The following is a 20,243-nucleotide window of genomic DNA, read 5'->3' as shown; positions in this document are numbered from 1 at the left end:
TAAAACAATTATGGTATAGCCTTATAATGAAATTCTATGCAGTTATTAGGAGGAAAATTTAGATGTATTTAAATATTGGTATGAAAAGATATCTGTGACATAAATTTAAAAAACCAGGTGTGATCTCATGTGTGAATATACATTATATATAATTATATGAAAAAATAAACAATATTTCTAGAAAGCTATACACTGGAAGGTTAACAGTGGTAACTTATAATGTTTGAGATTGAGCAATTTTAATTTTTTTCTTATGCTATTCCATATTTTATTTAAAATGGTCAGCATATAAAACTTTCTTACACAGAAAAAATAAATTATTAAAAAATCTTACACTCATATAATAGCACTTTTACTTGAAGATAGTCCAAGATATGTATTGAGATTCATACATACAGAATCTCTAAACTCTTTCTTTGTATCTTGTACCAATATTGGAACAAGCAAACCTAAATGCCTTTAGAAGACAGGTGGGCAAAGTAAGTGAAACAGGATATCAGGCAAAGGGAAAAGAAAGTGATCATGTTTAACTATAGAGCATATACCTAGTCCAAAGGCTTTCAAATTCAAAAAGCTTTCCAAGCACTCAAAATACATCTACAGGTTGAATCTGAACAGCAAGCCGCTAATAAGGACCTTTTTCAGTATGAATCTCTACACATGCAGAACATTACTGTAACTCTCCCACACAAATCAACAGTACTCCCTCCCCACCTCTTGAAGGTGGCTTAAGTAGTATCTATAAAGGAGACAATTTTTTTCATATTTGTAAGATTATCTTCCTAAAATTTAATATAAGAAAAAAGCTTCTCTTGGTAAATGTTCATTTCATAACAGAATGAAAGCAACATATTTAATTGGTGTTCTCTATTTTTGTTATTTGTTGTTCTAGAAAGTTCCCATATGTCCCTTAGCCTAGGTTTTCTGTAAAACTGTCTTTCCCTCTCTACCACTTAGTTCTTGTTCACTTTCTTTAATCTTTACAGTACATGTATTAATCTTACATTTGAGTATATGTATATACATGACTTTAAATATTTTTGAAATTCAGACTGGACAAAGGGAAGTAGCAATGATATACTGAAAAAATAACATCAGCATGCAATAAAATAATTGTAATGACTTGCAAACATGCTTTATATATTTTGTATTATATACAAAGGATGCAAAGCAGACCCTTTAATCCTGACTATACTTCCTCAATGTCTAAAATGTATGTGCCCAATCAACCGCAAGAAAAACCTACATTTCATTCATCTGTAACCTTGGTATTGATTGACAGATACATGGCTCCAATATGTAGCCTGATGGACATCAGATTGTAACATGTTAAAAAGAACAATTTTTCAAATTCAAAAAGTTTTCCAAGCACTCAAAATACATCTACAGGTTGAATCTGAACAGCAAGCCGAACTACAAAGTATAGACTGCAAATGTAATATGGGAAATTTAACAGCTAATATGGAAAAGAACCAGGAACACAACAGGTGAAAAGAAAAGGCTAAGGGGGTGGGAAATAGAAGTTTTTAAAAGGTGGAATAATTGCATTATAGAGTATGAGTGTGCAGTGACCATTGTGCCAAAAATAACAGAAAACAAACAGCATCTTTTTTGTGCTTGTGCTCAGTCACTTCAGTCATGTCCATCTCTTTGGGACCCCATGGACTATAGCCCACCAGGTTTCTCTATCCATGGGGATCCTCCAGGCAAGAATACTGGAATGGATTGCCATTTCCTTCTCCAGGGGATCTTTCCAACCCAGGGATCGAACCTGTGCCTCTCCTGCATTGGAAGGCAGGTTCTTTTCCACTAGCGCCACCTGGGAAGCCCAATACCCTCACAGGGATCTGGATAAGTTGTCTGCAGAGTCCATCTTCCATGCTCTCTGGGTCCTGTGCCTGCCTTCCCACCTCCCAGGCTTCTCTACCTGCTTCTAGCTGCTGCTTTACTGCCCACCCACCAATAACCTCTAATCACTCAAAAACTGGAAATGAGAATATAAATATTCCTCAAACTTGAAGTTTTGGAACTAAGATGTTTATTAAAAATTAAAAATTGATGATAGGTAATTATCAAAATGAAATGTGCTAAGATGAGTAATATTAAAATTAATTATTAAATATTTTAAATGGTATGTTATTTTCACATTTATAAGCTGCTTCTTTTTTAGGAATAAAAGTTCTAAGGATCAATGAAATGCTGGAAAATTCTTTAAAGTAAGCTCTCATATAAATTCAAGGCATGTGCTAAGTCAAAAGTGCAACTTTGACAGTAAAAAGCTAAGCAATACTCAGCTCAATGAGATATACATATAACAAAGAACATTACCCTAACCAGTCTCTTGTTTTTATTGTCTACTGAAATAAAATTCAATTTAAAGAAATAAGACCCAAATATAAAAGAATAAGTTGGCTACTTGTAAGAAATACATTCCTTGTTTAACTATATATCTTGAACCCTCATTGAAATGGAATAAAACAAAACATTTTAGAAATTAATAATCAAAAGCTGGATGAGAAAGTAATCTTATACAAATGCCTAAACAGCATTCAGTATAAAGATTTCCTAAAACATTTCAGGGTGTAAAGTCAAGAAATTTTTTAAAAAATTAATTCTTTAGTCAAAGATAATGACTAAATATCTAAAGAGAAAGAACTTTCATATACATCTAAATGTAAGGAAAGTCTTAGAAACAAATAAAACTTACAAAAATGTGTTTTTTACCCCAAACAAGAAAAGCACAATAGAGTGTGAGAGACAAAGGGTATTTCTGAACTGATAAAAAATAAAATAAAATGAATATGGAGAATGAAGTACTCCAATGATGTATGGACTCCACAGCATCAACATTCAATAAACATTAAAGACACAATGCAGGTATAGATTGACAATCTAAAAATAATTACCAACAGAGACAAACAAAAACAGCACTAGCATCACTACCCTAGGATACCAAAGAAAGGGTCATACAACGATGAAGTGTATTTCATTCTCCTAAGACAGGGGAGTGTGGTAGAATTACTGAGTGCTATTAAAACACTGGAGGGTTTCTACAGAAAAGTCTGCAAGATAGATGTAATTACTGTGGGATTATAAACCTACCCACTAAGGTGATGAATTAATGTCCAGAATAAATACCTAGAAACTCAGAATCAACAAATTAGCAGCAAATTACAGAGAAAACAATCACATGATGTCTGAGGTCCCATTTCAATGAAGCTCCACCATCAAAGAGCCAGCGATGAAGCTGGCAGTGATTCTGAAGCAGCAGCAGCAGCAATCCATAAAGGCTTCTTAATTTTCTTGTCATTTAAGAATTAAGCCACTTCCAGTTCACGCTGATCCTAACAGGTGCACTAAATTGATGTCATTATGAGCCATCAGGAAATACCCACCGAGACCTATACCAACACTGAGAAGTTTTGTTAAACAGCTGTGTGTTTTAATTGATTTGTATTATTTAAAATAGAACAGTTAAAAGTCAGTTATAGGATATTGTGTAAAAGAGATGCCTAAAGACTCTAGGGAGACTGAGTTCAGAAGAAAACCAATCACTGGAACTCACTTGAGCACTTAAGATTATTACTAGAGGAAGCACAATTAAATCAACAGTTTATCAGCTATCATTATAAATCACCAGGCAACATATCAAGCTTCATTATTTAAGAATCCTTAACCAGTGACTTCCTGCATCACTGAGAGTCAAAAGCAATCTATTCACCAAAAGGTACCTAAGTAGTTTCAGATTTTTTGCTGTGTGTGTGTTTACCCTGAGAGATTTATCATGGAAACAATGAAAATTCACTAAAATTATCATACCTTTGCATGTTTCAGACATGCTAACATCTTCTAAGTGAAATTAGTGGTATTTGGGGCATGCAGAATGTGTATACTCAAGACTTCTAGTCTGGTTCTCTCACAGTACTTGTGTGAAATCACAGGGAAAAACAAGCATTGAGTTTCTTTCCACTTCTATCCATCCAATCTCATTCATTTACTCGCACCTGGACAGCCTTCCCCAGAAATATATAATCAGAAAATAAAGTACCTCAAAATACCCAGTTTTCCAAATCTAAAGCACACAGTTCAGGTGTTAGAAACTATATATTTGAAAGGAGATGACACAGGTTGAGTTTTGTATACCACCCTTTCTCTTACTCTTCCCACCAACTCTATGTAGATGCTGCCATTAATTTTAATGGAAAAATAAGACACGAAGAGTTTTTGTAATTTGCCCAAGGTCATATAGCTCGTAAGTGGTGGTACCCAAAGTTAAATCCACTCTGCCTGATATAGCACCTAGATAAACACTCTGAAAGGGAAGAAAACCTCCTTGGAGAAGGGCTAATGCCATTCAAACATTTGCTTATTTAATGATATTAAGAAATTATTAACAACTTTAGTTGTGATAATAGAATTGTGGTTATTTTTTTTTTAAGAATTCTTACCTTTTTTAAATAAACTTTTTTGAGATAAATGTGGATTCACATGCAGTTGTAAGAAATGATACAAAGAGATCGCTCATACCCTTTACTCAGTTCCCTTGATGGGAATATGTTGCAAAACCTACCTACATTATCACAACCATGATACTGACATTGATACAGTCATATACAGAACATTCCTATTCTCACCTGATTCCCTCCTTGCCTTTTATAACCACACCCACTTTCCTCCTACCCATAACCTCTGAAAACTGCAGTCTATTCTCCTACCTATAATTTTCTCATCTCAAAAACATTAGCTAAATGGAATCATTTACCAGGCAACTTTTGGGAATTGACTTTTTGCACTCAATAATTCTCTGGCGATTCATTCAGGTTGTTGGTTACTTTGAATTACTGAGTAATATCCGGGGTAAGGATGTACCATTGTTTGTTTAACCATGCACCTCCTGAAGAACTTCAGAGTTGTTTCCATTTGGGCTATTATGAATAAAGCTGCTATAAACATTTGTGAAGAGCCCTTATCTTCTAAAAATACATACTTAAATGATTATGGATAGGATAATATGATGTCTAGAACTTGCTACCAAAAAAATTAGATCAGGTGAGATACCAAAATAATAAGATTGGTCATTAGTTTGTAAGTGTACTATAACAGGGGTCCCAAACCCCCAGTACCTGTACATGGCCTGTTAGGAACTGATCTGCATAGCAAGTGAGTGGTTGTCTTCCCTGGTGCCAAAAAGGTTGAGGACCACTGCACTACACTATTATCCCTATTTTTGTATTATGTTTATAATTTCCCATATTATACATATCCCCATATTATACATATTACCTACCATATGTATTATGTTTATAATTTCCCATAATAAAAAAAATTTAAAAAGAAGACAGTAAGAAAAATTACTTATCTGATCACTACACGCTCACATATATAAATATACATATCTTCAAGTAAAACTGGAAGTATGATTTCTTGTCTTTTGATTTTAGCCTCTGCCAAGATTATAGGAGTTCTTTACCTAAAACACAGAGCCCACATCTTCCAGTGATCATTATTGTAACAGTCACTGTACCAATTTAGGCAGATCCAAGCTAGGCACCTGTTCACTTTCTTCTAGAAATTCTTTATTAGGCTGCAGGGCTGAGATAATAGGTAGTCCGTGATGTTGGACAAAAGCAGGTAAGTAATCACCATAATCAAATGTATGAGATTCATGAGTGGCTTGTCTTCAAAAGAGAGAGTTCATAACTGACATGAATAGGTCCTTATCATCAAGACAAATGCTGAGGGAACAGAAGTGTGATTACTGAAGATGAAGAGCAACAAACTATATGAGCACAATCAAGCCTGAAAATGAAGTGAAATGCATGTTATATTATGCAAAGACTGCTTTTGTTTTTAAGCCACTTTGGAGGACAGGACAAGCTAATGGTTCTTTAGTATAATTCTGCAAAATGGTGTCTACTATTTGGTGCCACCAATATCCTATCAGCTCACTCTTCCCCAGTGCCGTATCACACCCTCCCCCTCATGGCACTGAGGACACCCTATTTTTTCTCCACATGGGGCCTTACAAAAATGAGGACACACTCTCTCAAAGATCTCAGGCAAAGAACAGCACATAAATAGCAACCCATTAGCTAAACTGGGATTAAAAACTAAGACCTCCAAAGTGAATATGCATAATGAGTTTCAAATACCAACTTAGTACAATGGCAACAAATGAGTTTCCCTTGCTAGGTCTTCAGTGTCTGGAGCTACACTGTGATGAACAATTCTAAAGCTTAAATAAAGTGCGGTATCAAAAGTGGGGATACCTGTCCACAAGACCAATCCCAATAAGACACATTCCAAAGGAACACCTAAATGTTATACTTAGATTACCATTTGGGTGTATCAAATATCCCTTCCAATAAGTGGGCCTCATACTTGGTATTGAGATGGTAATTCATATTGTGATTAGATCTGATCATTACTACCATAGTCTGCTAAGTAGGAAAAAGAAGGTCTGCTAACAGGCAGTCTGTATCATGCTTAAATGCCTGTAAACTATTAATAAAAGATACTAGTCAATTCCATTTAAAACTATCAATATACAGATTGGGTCATGTGGTTGGGTTAGCAACTTAGGAATCCTATCAGTGGAACAAAATCTCTTGGCAACATCATATTAGGAAACTAAGAAAATATGGGTAAATTCAAAAATCTTATTTATATGTCACAAGTCAGAACAGAGACATGTGAAATTAAAGCCCAAACTGACATAGGCCATCCAGAACTGTGCTTTGATTTGCACTGAGATTAATGACAGGGCTGCTAGAGACGTAAAAAGGAAAAAAATAAGATTTGGGCTCAGGTGCATAATATAAAACGTAATTGAGAAGAAGCAGACAAAAAAGGCACTACAGTTAAATACATATATATTTTTGGATGCTCCCTTCCTCTATCCTTTGCTGTCTTCTTTGACTCTCAAAACCAAGCATTTTCTAGGGCCTGTGGATTCTGACTCTACAGTTTATATTTTTGGACAGTTTGTGGTCACTGACAAGACAGTGGAAGTTGAATCACTTAGCACTCACCTTGACATACTTAAAGGTTAGTCTAAAACACTTTGCATAAAATAAAATGCTCTTGCCAAAAACCTTTCTGATGGATTTGCTTATATATCTCATTACATTATCCTTCTCATAGCATCCACTGATTTCTGGTCTACAGAACTGGGATTTAAAAGGGACCATTTTTGTAAGCTGAAGTGGTTTCCGAGAAAGGGACATGTGAAAGAAGGAGGGGGAAATACAGAGATAGAACAAAGGCAACAGAGAAAGCATTAGGGTGGAAAGAATTCCAAGAACACACTGTACAGGACGGGTTTGGGGAGTGAACTGCCATGTATGGCAGGAGCTGAGGCTGTGTAGTGTGGAGGGGGAGGAGATAAGCTGGAAAGGGCCGGCGGGACCCAGGGATTGGCAGCCCTGGAACCCAGGCAAGGCATTTAGACCACACACCATAGCCCCTTGGACAGCTACTGCAGGCTTGCACATGGGTAAGATAAGTGCTGCATGGTTAGGAAAACACGACTAAAGGGAAGGGGCAGGGAGGAAAGGAGCAGAAGACCAAAAGTAGGAGGTTTTACTAGTTGTTCCAGGTGAGGCAACAGGGTGCGAACCAGGAAGGTGATGGTAGGAACGGAAAAAAAGGATTAATTTGGGGGGGGGGGGGGGCGGGGCGCGCGGTTGTGCTGGTGTGTGACTCATATATTTAAAACTAGTTTTTTCCCTCAATTAAAACCTAAGAAATGGTCATTTGCAATCATTGTCAGAGAACTACATATGCGATGCTAAGGATTCTTAAGTTGATTGGGAGGTAAACTGTCATTATGATCAAACACATAAGAGGGCATAAAAATTCTAATGGCTGATAAAGTCATTTTTAAAGGAAGCTTTGATTAAGCTTAACAGAGGCTGGGAGAAAATAAGATTTTTGATATAAGTAAAAAAGAGACCATGATTGGTTGCAAGGTAATGAATATTTTTTGAAAATTTCTAAAATAATTAGTTGCTGATTTTAGCAAGGCAGTAATAATGACTTACATGATTAACAAACTAATTTTCTCTACTTTTGCAAATATACTTTTTATATCTACTTTTGCAGATCTATTTTTGCAACTTTTTAAAATGACTATTGCAAACCTATTATTCATCAAAAGTAATTTTTTTTCTGCAAATGCACCTATGAGTAAAACTCTGAAGCATTAAGAGGTGACACACACTAAATCATCCATTTCTTGGTGTATATGCCAACTTTGTTTCTGTTCTCACTTAATACATTTTTATTGAAAATCTACTGTATAATAAGTACTGTGCTGGTGCTGGTTCTACAATGGAGAGAAAAAAAAAAGGTCTACCCACAAGAGTGCACACAGTATAATGGAAAAAATTAATTTAAAAAATCCAAATACATAATTTAAATTTTTAACATATACTATGAAGGAAAATTACAGGGTGCTATGAGGGCTTATACAGAGAAGCTAAACCAAGCCTGGGTCTGGTAAGATGTTTTAAAGGAAAGTGTCTTTGAACTGAAATCTGTAAGGAAGTAGAGGAATGAAATAGGGGGAAAAAAAAAAGAAGAAGAGAGAGAGAACTAGAAGAAAAAACGTGCAGAGGGAAGGAATCACATATAAAAATGAAAACATTCTCTAACCTGTTGAGTAATAGTGTCCCATGGTCCCTGCAGCAATCGCATCTTATAGCACTCATGAACTCCTTCCCAGATGTCCTTCAGAGCTAAAGGTCTTCCATCTGTGAAAGTAAAGACTGCCAGTTAGTAATTGATTGGACACGGTGGTGCTTAATGTCTATCTAAAACTACTGAAAGAATATTATAACTTAAAAAAAAAAATCTTTACTTAGTATACATACTATTTATATATCAAAAGAGTACTATATGAATTACTATTTTCTTCCAGAGGGAAATTTAAATAATCAAACTTCTCTCTATCTAGCAGTAAAATTATCTGCTCACTTATTGCCTCTAGGAATTTGACAAAATAAATAAGATCCAAATGTGTTTTAGAGAAAACTGATAAATAGAAGCATCAGTAAAGAACCAGGTAGACAGACTCACATATTCACAAGGGTGTACTGTGGATACCTCTGAAGTCTTCATACTTCCTCTAATCCTTAAATCAGAGACCATCCACGTGCTTCCTTCACCCTCCTGTCGACTGACTATCTGTAATGTTCAAATCACTCTGTTGGGTACCATGAGGAATAGAAGGAAAGCACAGAATTTCTCCTAGTAAGGAGTGTTTCCCGACTAGGAAACTAGGACAAGTATATATCAGTAAATATTGATACTAAAATCAGTATTTGGTATTGATTGGTAGACTGGTCATAGCCAGAGGAAAACTGCAGTTCTCTGAAAGTCCAGAGGAGGGAGACATTAACACCCACTGTCTGTTCGGGGTGGAGGGACTTGAGAAGGACTTGCCGTGAAGAAATCCGTAAAAGCTTTAGTGAACAATAATCCTCCTTTTCTTTGTTTAAGCAACTTCAGTTATTCACCTATATTCATAATCACCCAAATAATGTATTTTACGAAGAATAGTATGACACAAGTAAAGTGGAGAAACAGATATCTAGGTTCAGAAAAGAAAGCAGAAAGAAGGAATTACGATAAAACCACACACTGCTGAAAAGAAGGTGGTCTCAACATTAGAATTTATTGCCGTGCTGTGCTTAGTCGCTCAGTCGTGTCCGACTCTTTGTGACCCCATGGACTGCAGCCCACAAGGCTCCTCTGTGCATGAGGATTCTCCAGGCCAGAACACTGGAGTAGGTTGCCATGCCCTCCTCCAGGGGATCTTCCCCACCCAGGGATCGAACCCAGGTCTCCCACAATGTGGGTAGATTCTTTACAGACTAAGCCACCAGGGAAGCCCAAGAATACTGGAGTGGGTAACCCATCTCTTCTCCAGGCGATCTTCCCGACCCAGGAATTGAACCCGGGGCTCCTGCATTGTAGGTCGATTCATTACCATCTGAGCTGCCAGGGAACCCTCAGAATTTAGTGCTACTTGGCTCATTTAGAGTCAACTGAGTCCTCAAGACTTACGGGTATGCTCTTTTCTTTAAGCAAGTAGACAATATCATTTAAAGAAAACTCATCAGCCTATTAGATCCAAAGAAGTATTCGGTCATTAGGTACAATACAACTTGGAGAAATAATCTACTCAAAAGCCCTCCGAATCAAAAGGTATTGCATTCAGATTTAGAGGCATAAGTACAGATGTGGAGTGTAGGGGAAGAGCAGGAGATCTGAAGTCCATGCTGAGTTTGAATCCTGGTGTTGGCACTTAATTCTCTATGTGACTGCAAGTTATTTTCTAATTAAAATATACTTAATTTACTCTTTTGCTTTTAACTTTACCTGAAAATGAGGATACTAATCCTTCTCAAATTCTATCCTTGTGAATGGCTTACATCAGTGAACACACCAGGACTGCGTCAGGCACATAACAATTTAGTATATATTAGGTATCTCCTCCTAGCCCCCATTGCACTATTCCAGTAATTCTCATAGCTTAGAGCTAAAAGATTCATTTATAGACCATTATTTCTTAAGAGTTTCCTCATGTTTCTATACCATGCACATTGTGTTTAATACAGCAATATACTAATACCATAGACAGAGCATTTCTCATGTTTGACCTGAAAAGTTGAACTTTTCCTCAACCTTTATTTTCAATAAATAGCAATAGAATATTTTGATACATTTTCAATAAGTATCTTCATCTTGGCATTTATCTGGCGGCAGGAGACCATTATCTTGTGATAAATAGTTTTATTCCATTGACATTTCCATGTCTGTAAAATGAACAAGATTTATTCATCCAATTAACATTTGAATGTCATGTTTAGCTACAAGTTTAAAACAAGCTGCCTTCTGTATCTGTGTTATATTGTTGTCTGAACACATTTACAGAGTAGGGCCAAACTTTAATCTTAAGCCCTACACGTCTTCAAAATATGCACGTGTGTGTGTGTGTATGTGTGTGTACTGATGCTAGGGAAACAGCATCTTAGGTATGTCAGTGTCAAATAGAAAACCAAATAATCAAATTATTAAAATCTGACATACTTTTAAAATAATTTTCAGATGTCAAAGTTAAAAGAATCAGTTGTAGAATAATAAAATGTTACAGCTGGTATAATTATTAATTTTAGATATAAGGTCTCAGGAAATATACATCTACCAAAATTATGGAGCCAGTTCATAACTCCCGTGGGGCTGGAACTCAGGACTCACAATTCCGTGCTCTTCCTGCTATTCCGTGCTGTCTCTGAGGGTAAAGACTGCCTTTGTCCTTTCACCACCGCAGTGCTGCTGTGCAGTTCTAAGTCGCACTCACAATTGCAAATGCTTTATATTTACTGAATAAATGATAAATGAGAGAATACTTTCCTTAACTTTATTTCCACTGAAACAGGGAATGGCTTCGCAGACCCACAGAAGAATGCTGGGTTTAAAATCTGTTAATCACTCCACCTGAGTGCAGGTGGGACCTGTGACTTGCTTCTAATCAATAGAATACAACAATGGTGATGGCTGTCACTCCTCTGACTATATTATATTATATAAGACAGTCTTAGAAGAGTACAGTGAGGGAGTAGCCAATAGCTATGTGTTGTGAGCTGCCTATAGCGATCATAACTTGTAAGGAGCAGCAAACCATGAAAAAAAAGTCAATCACAGGCATTACAGATTCTCACTTTTCAGCCTCTAACTACACCTTTCTTGTTTCACCCTAGTACAAAGTTTTTCTTTCTTTCTTTTTTGCCCATAATAATTTGTTTTAATTTTAAAATTGAAAAATAAATTCTGATAATCAGTAATGATCTCAATTTTATCTCTCAAAATATTTCAGCCAACAATCTAAGGATGGGGTAAATGGTTTGGATATTACCACTGTCAAAAACTTGCATACTCTGCTGGAAACATTCGTGCAAAAGGCAAAAATCAGCAGCCTAGCAACATTGTGGAGAGACCCAAAACAAATGTTATAGAGTATTTTCACCAGATTTGATGCTAGAATTTGAGGGTGTCCTAAGTTTTCAGGCGACACCTAATTTAGAGAGAAAATTTAACACCTTAAATACAGGAATTAAAAAATGATCTCGTCTCCTTCCCACAGGAGGGGATATATGTATATTTAGAGCTGATTCATTTGGTTATACAGTACAAACCAACACAACACTGTAAAGCAATTATTCTCCAATTAGAAATAAAAAGAGTTGGGAGAAAAAAATGATCTGGTCAACTTAGAATAATAGACAATTACAAGGAATAAAAAAATAAGTTCAAAACATCAAAAGAGGCATCATACTCCTTTACATATGGTTATAAGAATGCTACCTGCTTGCTGTGAAGGAAATAGTGTTTTTTTAAGTGAATGAATGTGACTGCATTCTCCAATGTGTTTATAAAATTGTTTTAAAGTACATGTATCAATGATGATCAAATAAATGCTTGTGCAAGCTGCTTTAACAAGAATGTCAATCTTTCCAGTTTCTGCTGACCATTTACACTACAGAAGATCTGATAATATAGCTGTGTCTCTCACACACAGATATGACAATAATGACTTAATCAAGTGTGACGTGGATTCTTTTCCCTAGGCCTTCATCATCAGTTTTCCCAGTCATAGCTCACACCTTCATGATCAAAGACATACACAAATTAGTTTGGTGATCTTTTACTCAAAAATAAAAATTTGACCTGATTAGCAATATCTTCAAAGCCATGACATATACAACTGATGTGAATAATATATTCTAATATGACTGTGGCTCTAATTATCCCACAACCAAAATGGAGCCTTCAGAAATCCCACCAAAATCATTGAAATGAGATAATCAAATACATTTTTAAAATCACATCATAAAAATAGACCTTAAATATGGCAGAAACATGAATAACTTTGTGATTTTGGATCCATCTGCCTATTTATGAAAACTGAAGACCCAAAACTTTAATTTAAAATTAAAATGTGGACATAAACAAATACTTGGTTAAACTCATGAAACACATTATTATGTGCCTTCATGTTCAGTTGAAGTTATCTTCAATCAAGAACTTTAAGCCCTGTTTAGAGGGCCTATTTTTTCTGTCTGGCCTTAGTCAGAGGAGACATAAGCATACTCAATCAACAACTCCTTGGTTTCAGACCCAAGATATTCGATAGCACCAATTTCAACATGCTTAGAAATCTCATTAATCACACTGAGCTGAGAAGCTCAGTAAAATCCCTTGCATACTTGAAAAATTGAAGTAGAAGCCAAAATAATTTCAGCAGCAACCTACAAAGTGAGCATGGTAAATTAAGGTCATTTATTTAACAAGTGTTTATTGGGTGCCTACTATGTGCCTCTCTCATCCAGAATGATATTACACATTTGAGCTAAAGGAATATTCTGTCAGCAACCTAAAATGTCAATGATAAAAAAGGAAGAGACTTTGGATGAAAAATAGAATAATTAAAAAGTACAATCTTTAGCAACTGCCAGTAGCATTTAATACTTTCATATAAAATCTCTCAATTGAATAATAACCTACATGTCAAGTAATCTATATATTACTCAAAATCTACAGCTTTCTAAATTACATTTCTCAGGGCTATTATTTTCATGAATCAAATAACATCATGAGATAGTTCACTAGCACCACCCAATTCCAGTACAACCATGCTGAAGCCACCTTTATCCTGTGGTGCATGCTTTCACTAAAATTTCATAATTCCAAAAATAACATTAGAGAGAGTATAAATTATTTAGAGTAAATTTAGGAAAAATGTTCTGAATGTGGTCAGTAGAAATAAAATGGAAATGGTGGATTTTTCACAATGAAATTTGTCATTATTCAATGTATTGTCTTCAACAGGGCTTTGAAGGCTATAAAAATTCATGTCATTCTCCACAGTAAGGCAGAGATGATGCTCCATCAAAGGAGAAAATTCATTTTTGCTTCAGTGAGAAAATTATACTGTGATATGAAATGAGTGCTAATTGTTCATGTACATTCTTATCAGCTACTGTGCTAGCTAATTCTGTAATTTTTATTTATTCCTACATCTACTTTTTGCATTCTGAGTCTTTATTAGTCTCAAGAAATCTGAATGAAAATTTTAAAAAATATAGATTTTGGCAACTTCTCTTCAATGTTACTTAAATTTTGGTGCTGCTTTGTGCAGTAAAATTGGGAGTGGGGAGCTAAAGAGTTTGAATCTTAACTCCGTAATTTTATATGTACTCTAGAATAAATAAACCATCTAACCTCTCTGAGCACTCAGTTTGCATGTCTGCACATCAGGGTAATAGCAGCTCCTATATTACACTGTTATTGTGAGGATCAAGATACAGAACTCAGCTGGCATTACTGAAAGGTACTACATGCCAAGCCCCACTTTATATATTAGCTCACAAACCTCAAAACTCTATAAAATAGGTATTATTATCTCAAAATTTTCTAGATGGTGAAAAAAAGGAAACAAAAAGTTCAATAACTCCCACAAGATCACATAGTAAGAAGCAGAGCAAGGAATCAGAACCAAGCAGCTCCAGACCCTCCACTTTGTCCTGTACCAGGAGCTCTTTGTAAACTATAAAGTGGTACACACGTATTAGCTGTGGTATTGTTTTTGTTGTCATTAGTAGTCTCTACCAGCATTGCTTAACCTAAGACTATCTAGAATTTTGCCTTTCCTAGATTTTTTAATATGCCAGGCTTGCCCTTTCCCTCATCACTCCAGCCAGGGCTTCATCTGATCATCCAGCTCAAGATAATCTCTGGCCTCTGAGCCCTGGTGGCAACTTTCTCTCCATCTTTATTGGATATAATGGATACTTAGCATTGTGTAAGTTTAAGATATGCAATGTGATGACTTGATATATGTATATTTTGGAAAACGGTTACCACAATAAAGTTAGTTAACACATCCATCTTCTCACATATTTATAATTTGTGTGTATGTGTGTAGTTAGAACATTTCAAATCTACTCTTAGTAATTCTCAAGTATAAAATACAGTATTGTTAACTATGGAGAAGGCAATGGCACCCCACTCCAGTACTGTTGCCCGGAAAATCCCATGGATGGAGGAGCCTGGTAGGCTGCAGTCCATGGGGTCGCTAAGAGTCAGACACGACTGAGCGACTTCACTTTCACTTTCCACTTTCCACTTTCATGCATTGGAGAAGGAAATGGCAACCCACTCCAGTGTTCTTGCCTGGAGAATCCCATGGACGGAGAAGCCTGGTAGGCTGCAGTCCATGGGGTCGCACAGAGTCAGACACGACTGAAGCGACTTAGCAGCAGCAGCAGCAGCAGCATTGTTAACTATAGTCATCAAGCTCCTCATTCAGTTCAGTTCAATTCAGTCGCTCAGTCATGTCCAACTCTGCAACCCCATGAACTGTAGCACGCCAGGCCTCCCTGTCCATCACCAACTCCCGGAGTTCACCCAAACTCATGTCCATTGAGTCGGTGATGTCATCCAGCCATCTCATCCTCTGTCATCCCCTTCTCCTCCTGCCCCCAATCCCTCCCAGCATCAGAGTCTTTTCCAATGAGTCAACTCTTCGCATGAGGTGGCCAAAGTACTGGAGTTTCAGCTTTAGCATCATTCCTTCCAAAGAACACCCAGGGCTGATCTCCTTTAGAATAGACTGGTTGGATCTCCTTGAAGTTCAAGGGACTCTTAAGAGTCTTCTCCAACACATCAGTTCAAAAGCATTAATTCTTTGGTGCTCAGCTTTCTTCACAGTCCAACTCTCACATCCATACATGACTACTGGAAAAACCATAGCCTTGACTAGACGGACCTTTGTTTGCAAAGTAATGTCTCTGCTTTTTAGATCCCCAGAACTTATTCATCTTATATCTGAAAATCTGTTATGTAACCTTTAACCAACATGTTCTCATTTCTCCCACCTCCCACCTAGCTTCTTTCAACCACTAACCTATTCTATGCCTGGTGACAATTTTCTTTTTACCTCTCTTATGGCCGTTAACATATTCTACTTGTTACAGTAAATTTCAAATTTGTCTTGTTTCTCTCAGTAGACTGTAAGCTCCTTGAGGGCATAAATCATCCCTGATTCCTTTATTCATCTCTGCATTCCAAGAACATTTTCTTGCCTTATGCAAAAATATTTTCCAATGCTTGGACAGATGGATGTTCAACATTATTTCTAGAGCAATTTACCACAATTATTACTAAGAATAAAGACTGATGATTAAAAAGTCATCAAGAAAATACTTAGTATTTTATTATAATAAAATCTTATAAAATTACAATAAAATCTTATAAAATTTACAATAAAATATTTAGTATTTTATTACAATAAAATCTATAGTATTAAGTAGATGAAGATAGAGTGGATATTTGATTTTTCACCATCCAAACATAGTTCCTATTTGGGAGATAAATTCCGAAATAAGCAGTAGGCAGAATCCCATTCTGTACCACTAAACCAAAGAGAGGCAGACATTCCCTCATCTTGTCACTTTTGCCTTCAGTTAACTCTATGATCTACCCTTCCAGTAAATCTTTTTCTGCTTATCATGGTCGGGGTCAGTTAATTGCAACTAAGTATACTTTACTAATATAGTCTAGATAAGTGATTTATATAAGTATTGCTTAATATTTATCATTATTTAGCCCCAGTGTTCTAAATGTCATACATTTGTCTAGTAATTTCACATGGAAAATGAATGTAAGACATCTTTCAGTTACATGAGAAAGTTTATGTATGTTACAATCCATTTTTATGAGGAATATGCCCAACAGCACAATAGAAGAGTAATTTGGGGTCACCTTAAACTGTTCACATTCTGTGTTAAGAATTTACATTAATGCAGATGATGTTATAACCTCTCATTTAAATTAAGTTAAACACTTAACCTAGAAGAAGTACACACAAGACTTTCTTGAGGAATCACTGTTTTCAGAAAATGTCCCAAGGGAAGCAACACTGGGTCTACAAGATACCCGAGACACCAACTGTGAGATATAACTACTCATCAGAACTCTGAAGACCATATCACCAGATGCATATCTACATTAGGTCTGCTGGTTCTAAAGCAGAAAACACTCTACTTTCAATCCTATCCAAAGTGTTCTGAGGTTTTGATTTTAACCTCCTGCTCTGGCATACCAGTACTCAGCATTTTGGACTCCTGGCTCTCTCAAATCTCAGAACCCCCCAGAACATGGACCAGTTAACACCAGTAGCAGCACCTTGACGACCCATCCAGCTTGATCTCCTTCCCATGGAGAACACAGTCTCCACCTTCTCAGCAGAGCACCTGATATATGCACTTGAAGAACTCCACTTTGACAACTTTAAAGAAGGAGAAAATCAGTATACTAGTTTCCAGTTAGGCAGCCATTTTCCTCAGCATATTTTTTAAATAGGCTAATGAAATTTTATGCTGTGCACACAGAAGGCACTCATGTACATTTTAATGGGATGTTTCAAACAGGGCTTGTCTTATCAAGAGTAAGTAGACAAAACACATTATGGGACACAGCACATTTATTTGTTCAGGAAAGCTTTAGTATAGCCTTTTACAGGTAAGAAAATAAATTTATCTGCCTTTTCATGTCTTCTTCCTGGCCTCTGAATCCACATAAAATCTGTTACTTTGTATACATGATGCTTTGCACTAACATAGGTTAGAATAAACCTTTTAGCAAATTAGGTGTCCCTCTAGTTTTGTTTCCCCTTTCTTTAACATGGTTTAAAATCAGACCTGATTTTTCAGTGGGATTCTATCCCCATCATGTGTTTTACCCCAGCATCCTGTTTATACCTTAAATCCCCATAATGTTTCAAACATTCACCTGGTTCAACAAACAATCCTCATTAAATTCCCTCTGTCATTTAAACTTTTCAAAAAGTTTGAATATATTTATATTAGTTAAATAATTAATTTTTATTTGTAATTAAGAAAAATAACTTTCATTGTTTGCTCTTCACATTACCCCTAGAATCTCTTTTTAATGCACTAAAAGTCATGTTCCATTGCATAATTATGAACATTCTTAAAAATTCTCTATATTCAAATAAAACTCTAAATCTGCCAAGTCATTTTCTATTTTCATGATGGTGATTAACTGGAATCACTTTTGCCTTAATTTCTCTAATCTACCTATCTTTTCTGTTTAACAAGCAGCCTTAATTCTCACTCTACTGGAAGGGTAATTTTTTTTCCTGAAAATATGTTCTTTCCAGTTCATTTTCTCTAAGAGATGATTTAAATTTTTCTTTAAAAAAATTTGCAACAACAACACTAAAAAGTCAAAATTCCTTTTCCCAAAATTTCATTCTTCGTAATTTCTTCTCAACCTTCATTAATTCTCTTTCTGTTTTACTCAGTCATAGTTTCTGTTCTAGAAAAATCCCTCCCTTGATCTCATTCACTTTTGCTCAATCTCTTTCACTTCTCATTTCACTTCTCACTTCATTTCTTTCTCATAGCCTCCAAACCCATTCCATCATCTCTTCCATAATGTGACTTAACATATCTTTCCAACCATCTTGAACACTTTGAAGTAGAGATTTTCCTCAAACCAGCTTCTCACTATTCCCCAAACAGGCCATGCCTTCCAGCCCTACAGCTCGACACTCACCCACCTCCCTTTCCCTAGTACTTTTCCCAGCCTCTTCAGAAAAGCCAGTCTGTAGCGTTTCCTTGAAAATTGTTGGATCAGGGCTATGGATATTTTATTTTTATTCTCCAGCTTCCTCCAACCCTCATCTTTCCTGTTTTCCTGTCATTTTCTTCTACACAGTCCAAAGACTCCCTCTCGCTCCGCACCAGGGACAAACCTCTTCTTCCTCCTCCCTGATGATGTAAACACTGCTCTAATTCCAATCTTTTCTTTATTCTTTTGAGCTGGCCTTTATCTTGGTTTGGTTACGCTGCTTTTAAGAGTGAATTATTCTTTGACTATTTGAACATAGTTTAGGCATATAACAAGTAGGTAAATTTTCTATATGAAATATCAGGGTTACATTTTTAATTCTCTACTCTTATTCCCTAGACCAATAATAAAACGGATCCTGAGAAAGAACAGACATTCAGTTGCTGAATGGAAGAAATGTTTCCTTCCCTATTCCAAAGCTGCCCTTCTAACTAACTAAAGAAATATGTCAATGGTTCCCAAGAAGAACTCATATGTCAGCACCAAAGAAATAAATATTCTGAAAATGAGAAGAACCACTTGGTGTACTTCTCAATAGAGATTGAGAACAAAAGAAAAGAAGAGAGACAGGGAAGAAATTAATCAGAATTCAAGCTGAAATAAATATAGAAATCTGTAGTTGTAATGAAAGGGAAAACTAGGTAAGCTTAGGAGTCTGGTGAAGCCCAAAGCTATTACGTATATGCCCAAGATTTACAACACATTTCTAACACTTGCCATCAACTTCTGACCAAAGCCAAGCCCCCACAAAGGGAAAACTGGGACATAAAAAGGTGTTGGAATGAACAGTACTTAGAAGCCTTTTGCACAATACAAATAATTCTTTAACACAGTGTGCTTTAAAATAGTTGGAGGAGAAAAGCAGCCACTTGAAGACATCAGCTTTGTGAGAATGGACTTCATAGTCAATAAAGCACCATTTTAGGGTAGGCTATTTATTAGTATCAATGCCTGAGAGAAGTGCAATGACCTCTCACCCACTACTGCGGAGCAAATGGTATTAAGCGTGCCCCACCACCTCTCCCAAACCTAAAATGGCAAGAGTGGCTGGGGAAAAAAGAGCACTGGGAAGGACATTTTCTCTCTTAATTTAATTCATTAAACCCTCAGCAACTGAGCTCCTATAAGCCCAAGTAGTAGAAACGAGAGGTGCCCAGAAACAGAATTCTGCACCACCTTGGCTGTATGCCTTCAGGGATACAATGCAAATGTGTGTTTACAGAAGCAGAACAGCTCCCCAGCTAGTGCAAATGCTCACCTTTGAGTCCTCAGGACTTTCCACTTTCCTTAGCAAACCATTCCTGCAGTCTCTAGGAAGCATCAAACTAAAGAGTAAAGATATAGAGATGGCTTGGGTTCTGAGTTTGCTGGAGACAAGTGCATTACTCCCTTCCATATAACTCATCAGAAAAGTTCAAATAAGACACCATCATAAGGTTTCAAGGTTTCCATCTTTGTACTGTATGCAGAAATGGTTAGAAATTCCATCTCATTGGTTCATTCAATAAATAGTTGCTGTCATT

The 20,243-nt window shown here is 36.3% G+C and overlaps 1 protein-coding gene across 3 annotated transcripts in view; it reads right to left on the bottom strand.

Annotated features, from left to right (window-relative positions):
- Positions 1–20,243, bottom strand: part of ATG10 (autophagy related 10) — a 292,933-nt gene that overhangs the window by 91,738 nt on the left and 180,952 nt on the right. For all 3 annotated transcript variants that reach the window (NM_001083531.1, XM_005209716.5, XM_059888478.1), the window contains 1 exon segment: positions 8,656–8,753. In NM_001083531.1, the coding sequence (NP_001077000.1) occupies positions 8,656–8,753 (98 nt within the window).

This window comes from Bos taurus, chromosome 7 (assembly GCF_002263795.3).
Source record: "Bos taurus isolate L1 Dominette 01449 registration number 42190680 breed Hereford chromosome 7, ARS-UCD2.0, whole genome shotgun sequence".
Taxonomy (NCBI): domain Eukaryota; kingdom Metazoa; phylum Chordata; class Mammalia; order Artiodactyla; family Bovidae; genus Bos; species Bos taurus.
This window is presented reverse-complemented; position numbering and strand designations above follow the sequence as displayed.